Source organism: Limulus polyphemus, unplaced genomic scaffold, assembly GCF_000517525.1.
Source record: "Limulus polyphemus unplaced genomic scaffold, Limulus_polyphemus-2.1.2 Scaffold266, whole genome shotgun sequence".
Lineage (NCBI taxonomy): Eukaryota > Metazoa > Arthropoda > Merostomata > Xiphosura > Limulidae > Limulus > Limulus polyphemus.
Window position 1 is genome coordinate 686,266 of NW_013665876.1, and position 8,692 is coordinate 694,957.

The 8,692-nt window shown below is 31.4% G+C and overlaps 1 protein-coding gene across 4 annotated transcripts in view; it reads left to right on the forward strand.

Moving 5' to 3' along the window:
- LOC106456860 overlaps nt 1-8,692 on the forward strand; it is a 190,621-nt gene that overhangs the window by 111,991 nt on the left and 69,938 nt on the right. For all 4 annotated transcript variants that reach the window (XM_022382656.1, XM_022382654.1, XM_022382655.1 and 1 more), the window contains 4 exons: nt 3,963-4,093; nt 5,491-5,581; nt 6,045-6,137; nt 7,411-7,593. In XM_022382656.1, coding sequence (XP_022238364.1) covers nt 3,963-4,093; nt 5,491-5,581; nt 6,045-6,137; nt 7,411-7,593 — 498 coding nt within the window. The remainder of the gene's footprint in view (nt 1-3,962; nt 4,094-5,490; nt 5,582-6,044; nt 6,138-7,410; nt 7,594-8,692) is intronic.

Consider the following 8,692-nt stretch of genomic DNA (forward strand, 5'->3'; position numbering starts at 1 on the left):
TGTATTTAGAATACATAACACGTGACAAATAGATATTAATTCATTGACACTTGTGTAGAATGTTAAAACAATAAATAAATACAAAGTTAAAATAGATAAACAATTTTAGCTCACGCCAAAATGTGGACCCCACATCTTTCGACGTTTACCACATCATCATCAGGAGTGAACTTCTAAGACATAAGTATCATATTTATTCCTTCTTAGCTAGGTCATGTGACCTGTGTGTATGTTTGCTATTTCTGCATAATTCTCAAAGGAGATCCTGTCAAATTATTACACAGATATTCGCCGGACCTTCGTCTCTATTTAATAATTCATGGTCTTTTTTAAACTTTATTTGCTATAATATTGGCTTGAATACCTTTTGGTTGAGCCAATATTACTGTTTTTCCCATCATATCTTATGTTGGTTTTATGTACATGTTCTGCTATGGTCGAACTTTCATTCCTTTCATTTCCTACGCGTCCTTTATGTTTTGCTAAACAATATTTTATGCTACTTTTTGTCTGTCCAATATAAACACTTCCCCATTCAATATTATAAATACATCTTTTCCATTAACTGTATATTATCTTTAGTATATTACCTTAAATTTGTTTTATCTTATTCATCGGTTTAAATATAGAGTAAAATATTTGTTGTTATTTTAAACACTTTGAATAAACTAGTAGTTAATAAATGTTTGGAGACGGCTTGACTGGGTAATGAAGAAAACTAGAAGTTAAACCTGGAACATATTGCAAAACAAACCTTCCTTTCTGATTGGATCATAACTTGGTTTTAAGATAATACTTTGATCCATTATTACCACATTAGTGAATTTCTTAACTGCTCTACCTGCTATAGTTGGATTAAATCCTCTTTCAACTACTATATGTTCCATTAGTAACAACTTATTTTTGAGTCCTCTTGTTTTGTACATATCTTCAAAATTGTATGAACATGTGTGTAAAACACAGAATTTTTTTTTTGTGTTTCAGTATGACATGGTTCCTGGTGTAGTGGCATAAGAACAGAAAAAGGTTTCCGTTAAATAAATGTTTCTAAATCTTCTTCTTGATTCCTTTTTACCAATACATATAAAAAAGGCAAACTATTGTTTTTCCCAATTTGAAAGGTAAATTGTATAGATGGTTAAAATAACATACAAACTCCATGAATGCCTTATTACCATATCTCATGCAGAAATAGCAAACATACACACAGGTCACATGACCTAGCTAAGAAGGAATAAATATGATACTTATGTCTTAGAAGTTCACTCCTGATGATGATGTGGTAAACGTCGAAACATGTAGAGTCAACATTTTAGAGGTCATAGATTGGCCTGAATTTAAAATGTTTCAAGTTGTGTATCTATTTTAACGTTGTGTGTTATTCATTTACCATCTTAACGTGACAAATAATTTAATAGTACCATTTATAAGCTAAAAACGGACACCTCTCTAGCGTCATAATTAAAATAGAAGCTATGACGAAGAAGAAAGTAATCTTCAACTTACGTGACAATGACAAGTTAATTTAGTTAGACTTTCTTTTATTTTAATATACCAAATAACTTATTAGATACATTTTATGTCATGCAATACGCAGACACAAACAAAATTAGTGCGAGCAGTTGTGCCGATTTGTTACCGTTCTATATTACAATTTAATAGGTTAATGCATATTTCAGTGTTAACCGGCTGTTGGAGGAATAGGACATCGTAAGTGTATTAATATCTCCCTCAACCTCCATACTTCTCTTCTAGTTCAAAATTAATTTCGAAATCGATAAACGTCATAAAGTAATATTACTATACGGGCTTTAGTAATATGAACAATTTATGTGTTAGTTTGAGTATTAACTTAAGATCGCTTGCTGTAGACCATGATTTTTCATGCAGTCATTAGATCTTTCTTTATTAAGCTAATAAATCAAAGTTTGCTAGTGACAGCACAGTGTTCTTCTGAATGCACAGCTATAAAAAGGAATTTCAAGTGACTTAGCGCTTAAACAGCTAGTTTCAATAGCAAGGTATAGTCACATATCTAGTGGAAAAATAATTCTCCTTTTAGTTCATCCGGGTCCTACGTTTTATGGAGTACCGAGTGAAGTAGTTATACTCCACGAACGTAAACTATACCGAAATGTAAATTAAATTTTAAGTATTATTAACGCTAAGTATGTATATGTATACATAATTGGAAAACCATGACGATCTACCATAGTTAGTACCAGAAAACAAAATAATACTACACACGACAAAAAAAAAACACAGAAAGGTCGTTCTTTCTCATGACTATTGATTTTTCGTGAAATACGGAAAGATTTAGCGGAAATGTTTTTTTTTCTAATTTCCTGTTTTATCCAATGAACAATTGAAGGACAGAAGAAAGTCTTCATTCATACAGTTTATGTACATCTAGGCCATTAACATGCTATGTTTATAGATATTTGTTAAACTATGTAAATATATTATGTTTAGTTACATTATAACATTATACATTTTCTTATTGCAAAATATACAATTATTTTCCTTCGATACATAATTGAATAAAAACAAATATTATATTTAAGTTGAATATTCGATTTGACAGTAAATCACGATGGTGATGTGATATGCATATTTTAATTTTATTGCGTTTACTGTAAAATTTGTAATAAGTTATGTTTATGCTTTGGGGCTTATTGTGCTGTAGAAGCATTCTTTGCACATGAGAAAAAACCTATTGTTTAACTATATTTCTGCATCAGTAGACCGTTCATGAACATCAACAGTCAGCGACATGTTTACTTAATACGATATAAGGACATTCAATACGGCTAACGTAACGCACCATAATCTTTGGTTATTGGTTACAGATACCAAAACCTGTCAACTTATGAAAAAGAACGTTTAACAAGACATGAAAGTAGTAAGGCCTAAAAATGAAAATGTGTGACAAGTATCCCAAATAAACGATACCGATAGATAATCTTTTACCTTGAAATTTTTATAATAATATTTTACGTAAATATTCTCTCATCTTGAACATGATTCAGTTGGAACGTTGATACATCTGGAATGGGAAGTTTTCTAACAAAGGTGGTGCAACTCGCTCCATCGTGAGTGACATTGAATAGGCCATGGCAGTGACCAAGAGAAACATATCAGACACTTAATGGGGCGTGACAGCGACTTAAAGGAACATATCAGACACAGGATGGGTAGTTACAGCGACTAAAAGGAACATACTAAATACTGAATGGGTCGTAACAGCGACTTAAAGAAACATGCGACACTTAATAAGCTATGACAGCGTCTAAGAGGAACATAGTGACACTGAATGGGCTGGGGTTGACCAAAGATAGTCATTGCCGGACTACTAATCCAAAGGCTCGTTGTTCGGGTCCTGTTGCACTACAAACGCACCCCGCACTTTGGAATAGTATATGCGCTATAAGAGTGACAGTCAGGTATTATTATTATTAGGTCAAAGAAGAGTATCACAAGAGCTTATGATGGGTACTGTTGACTCTTGTCTATCAGTTTATTATTTGGGACTGTTATCTACAGAAAAATGTCTTTTATGTAACTTTGTACGAAAGTTGTAAAACAAATAGATACTGAAGTTTCCATCTCGTTATTGTACACTAACTGTTTAGAAGCGTGTGAACGTAACAATAATGGACTGATTTATTTTTCCTCTATCAATCACCTCTCATTTACACGATCTAATATATTAATTATGTGCTATAATAATTTTTTTAGTATCATAAACTGCATAAAATACTATATAATCAGTAATAATCAGAAAAGATCGCATATATTTTCGATGGTAATGCGACCGGTGAAATATTTCAAAATAAAGATATTCTGAAAAATCACTGTTTGAAACAATCCAACTGCTATCGATGTTATAAAAATAAAGTACCTTTTTAAAAATAAACTCCCGATATTAAGGCAGTAACATATTACTTTTTTCTGCGTGTCAGGCGACTGTAAGCAAGAAACTTGGCAGAGAAAAAATGTTGCGTCAAGATGCGGAATTACGACTTAAAGAAGTTCAGTCAGAGAGTACTCAATGTAAAGCTCATCTGGTCAGGCTCCAGCGAGACTTACAAAGGTAATTTTTTTTCTCAAAATAAATCATAAGACACCGCGTGTAACAATAAGCATTTATTTAAAAAGTATTCAAGGGCACTAGTCACTATAAGCTAGTAAAAATCCTGGTTGCGTTCCTCAGAGGATTTAGGGTGCCACCAACAGAGATTTTTCAGTGAGGACTAAACCCTTGGATTATCCGAGCTCCAACTTAAAGAGAGAAAGCAAAAAGAGTTCTCATGCATAAAACTTCGATGTTAGATAATACTATAAATATTGTTCAAAATAAGATATATAGGTTTCACGGGAGTTTTTATATCCCTGAGGTGTATATTATATTCTCTTATGTTGTCACCAAGGCGACCGGTGGGTGCAAATAGTCAAGAAAGAGCACCAGGAAATTCCGTTTATTTTATTAGGGATTTTAAATAAGCAAATTATAAGTAAATATTACTGATTTTGTTTTGTAATTTATCATATATTGTGGGAACTATTATTTATGTATTCATTATTCCGTAACTTACTCAGAAATGGAAAGCCAGTTTATGTTTTTGTTCTTCAGTTTAAACTTTAAATGAAAGCAACAAACTCAAGCGATTATTCCTTGATTTTATTATAGCTAACAATACCTAATATGAAATCTGTGGATGTGAATTCTGCACAGTCTTTCTTAACTAGCTGGAGACAGAAGTTATGTAAATTCATGATTAATGAAACTTTATGTGAGGTCATGAAAAGTTGCTTCTCTTATATGTAATTGTAAAAACACAGAAATGCCCATAAAAACTGCTTAACATAAAATGTGAAACCGTATGTATCCTTGCATGGACCCAACAAACCTTCATGCCAAATTTTGTAAAGATCCATCAACAGGGGGCGAAGTAGTGGTAAAACGCCAAATGCAAAATTGAAAATTTTTATGTACCCCCGCATGAACCTAATGAACCTCCAGTAGTTATATGGACAGACAACAGACAGTACTATTATATTTATATAGATTCATGCATAAGTTAAGAACACAATTTTTCATTCCCTTTGAGCACTGCAATCATCTTTACAATATTAGCCTGCAACATGCACAAGTAATACACTTGTGAAGAGATATACAAACAGCATTTGTCTTTATTGAAATAGGGCATGAATTAATTAAGCGTGTATGATTTAAATCAAATAATAGAATGATATTACAAGAATAACTATTCTTTGCTTTTTGCTATTATACTAAACAATCTAACACCCGCAGTTTTAACAGATTTTCTAAACTTGTGAAAATTGTTTAGATAATAGCTTAAGAATCTCAAAAATAATGAACTTAACTTTTATAAGTATATACACACAGAAGTTTGAAATGTATTGGATTGAATAAAAAATATGAGTGGAAAACAATTTTACGTTAAAATGTTGATGTATTTGCTACAGGATGGAAGACATTGTCAGAAGTCTGCTGCATTTCAAATCTCAGCTGGATCAACTAAGACACGAAAGAACATCGATAACTTTAAAGTACGAGGTATGAATAGTAACGTCGAAAGTCTACAATTTAAGTCCGAAAATTTCACACTTTATACTAACTGTATCTCGTGTTATTCTACATTGTTTTCGTTGTTTTGGTGAAAAATCTGTTGTTTAGAAATGACTAAAAATAATTAATTTATCTCATGTAAATTTCTTAATTGTCGTGTCGTAATTATTATATTTAATCATTAAATCTTCTGATGAGATTTTTAAGCGTGGCTTAGCTAATTACTTTCTTATCTAAATAGATTACCAATTTTAAAACTTCTCACTATACGATTTAAGGAAAGTAATTAGCATTTTCTTTTGATCTAAAGTTTGAGTACGTTAATACATCGACGAGAAAAGCAAATCTAATTATACAAATATCTTGGGGCAAAAATTTGAGAATACAGAGATGTTACATTTTGTGTATTTCCTGCTTTTATTAAGAGTTACTTGTTACTGTTTTATTCTAGAGCAAAATTAGGAAATATCAGGCTTACATCGCAACACTTGAGAAAGGAAATTTACTGCTAGTGAATGAAATGCAAAGAAAAGAAGAAGAAAATGTAAGTTTTAATTATAATCGACATTAGTATTTTTGAAAAACAAATTTATATTAAGTTATGCTTATCAGTGAAACGTCGAGTAAGACCACTCATGTACTGTAGGCAACAGTGCTTATGTCCCTTATAGTCATATCGCTTTCATTAAGATATTGTTTTAAGTCGAATGGAGTGGGTTTTTATGTTGATCTATGAATGTACGAAACGTAAAACAAATTGGGTTTTTTATGTAAAAGTTAGGGCGAATATTACGTTGTTTGAAATAAAGTTTTTAGAGACCGAAGTAGCTGGTTTGAATACGTTTTTACAAATGATTTATGATTGAATTTCCATCCTAGCCCTAATTAAGGTTCACTTTACTTTCTTTTGAAATATATTAGATATCACAACTGCCAACGATTAGTAGATACGAATTATTACAATGTTTTAAGCTGTAAATAAATGTGAATTTCTTATATATTTTTTCGTTATCGTGTTTGCATACCGTAGTTCCGTTGCCAACTTTATAAGCTGCAATTCAATTAAAACAAACTTAGCTTATAGATCATCTACAGCATTTAACCTGAGTTTTATTAAAATGCTAGTTTTCTTTCTTTACTGTATTTTGACAAAAAAGTACATACTTTTGGTTTGTGACATCATGCAATTTTGTAAGAAACTCACAAACTAGCTTATAACTTTATAAGCTGCAATTAGCTTTGAAGTTATGCAAGGTATGATTTTTTAACATACAATGAAAAATACACCTAGTTTCTACTTTCTATGATATTTAGGTATCATAAGTTATATAAACTGTAATTGACGTCATATTTTCCGTAATTTTCGAAAAGCAATATAAGCAACAGTTAACGTATATCTATATACAATGTATAACTAAGCTATGAACTTGACAATATGAAACTAGCTTTAACAGGAATATTCATTGTAGTTCACTTATAAGCTAATGCCTTCTCTTAAGTTAGCATGTTTTGCGGAAAAACAACTATAATGTACTTAAGTCGTAAGTTATTCATGAAGCGTAAACTTATTTAGTTCTTTGAAGTTTAGTAGAAACAAATTAAAATAGCTTTTGTTGTTCGTTCTGTCTATATTTAGGCAATATTTAACTTCATGTATGCATTCAGAATTATTTATGTATTTGTTGGAGCAGTTCAGAAAACAACAAACCTTGCATGTAAGTTGACCCTTATTACTGTCTACACAATGATAGCATCCATTACAAATGAAAATATTTGACTTCAGGAGTCAAATGCCGTTCTCTTTGACATATTTACAGAACAAAGAAAAATCCGAGGAGGAAAAAGAAATTTCTATTAATCGCGTGCTTCTGAAACGCATACAGCTTCTGGAGCAGGAGAACGCCTCAATTGTTCTGGAGAACGAAGAGCAGAGACTACAGTATGAGCATTGCCTGGATGATGTAGCTAACCAAGTAGTACAAGCACTGCTTGGGCAAAAGGTATAGCTTTCAAGCATCACTAGGTATTTTGATAAATAAATAAAATGAGAGAGCGTCTCTCTGATAAATGCAAAATAATATGATATATTCAATTTGTGTTTGGTTGAAGTTAAGCACAAAGCTGCACAATGGGCTGTCTGTGCTCTTCCCATCACGGATATCGAAACCTGGTTTCTAGCGTTGTAAGTCTGCATAATATCACTGTGCCTCTAGGGGAGGGGTGATGTATTAAAAGACATACAATATACGATTTGTATATTATTCTGTCGTCATTTATACGTTTTTCTTGGAATACTTACTTATAGGTATTTGAAAATTTTATTTAATTCTTTTAAAGTAATATTAGACATCATTACGTCACAGGTATGTATCAGTTTGACTAAGTAGTTAACACTTAGTCTATTTACGGAGAAAATGTGCACTTACAAACCAACGTTCATCCATACACAAATATGTCTTTCAAATGATTGTTCAGTTTAGAGAATGACAATAACAAGTGTTTCAAAATTCACAATTGGTCAGAGAGAATGAAAATCATCATCTTTGTTCTATTTTACAAAAATTAAATAATGAAAGAACACTACATTGTTGAAACAAATGTTAATTAAATTTTCTTTTGAAAGAAAAGTAAACAAAACTTTAGCAGAAGCTTAAACATGCTAGACTTTTTGTCAGTTTTATGTATAGTTCGTTAATCACTTTATGAACAATTTTTGACCAGTCTGTTAAACTAAAATTATTTTGAATGGATGTCAAATGAAGTTCTTATAAAGGAGCGTATTTTTGTATTTTATTTTGCCAAATATATTACGTTATGCATCCTACCCCTCATCTAACGTGATTGTATTTACTGGCCAGAATCAACGAAGTGTCTTTCTTTCATATATGTGCTGGAAAGTTATTGTCAGCGTTTTAGACTATGTAATTTGTGTTCTTAATATTTGAATATTTGTTCATGCATTGTAAACAAATGTAATATTTGTTTTGTATTTGTAATATTTCCTTTACGCATTTCTTGCAAGTTTGAGTTACAACTATAAGAAAGTTTGTTTGTTTGTTTTTGAATTTCGCGCAAAGCTACACGAGGGCTATCTGCGCT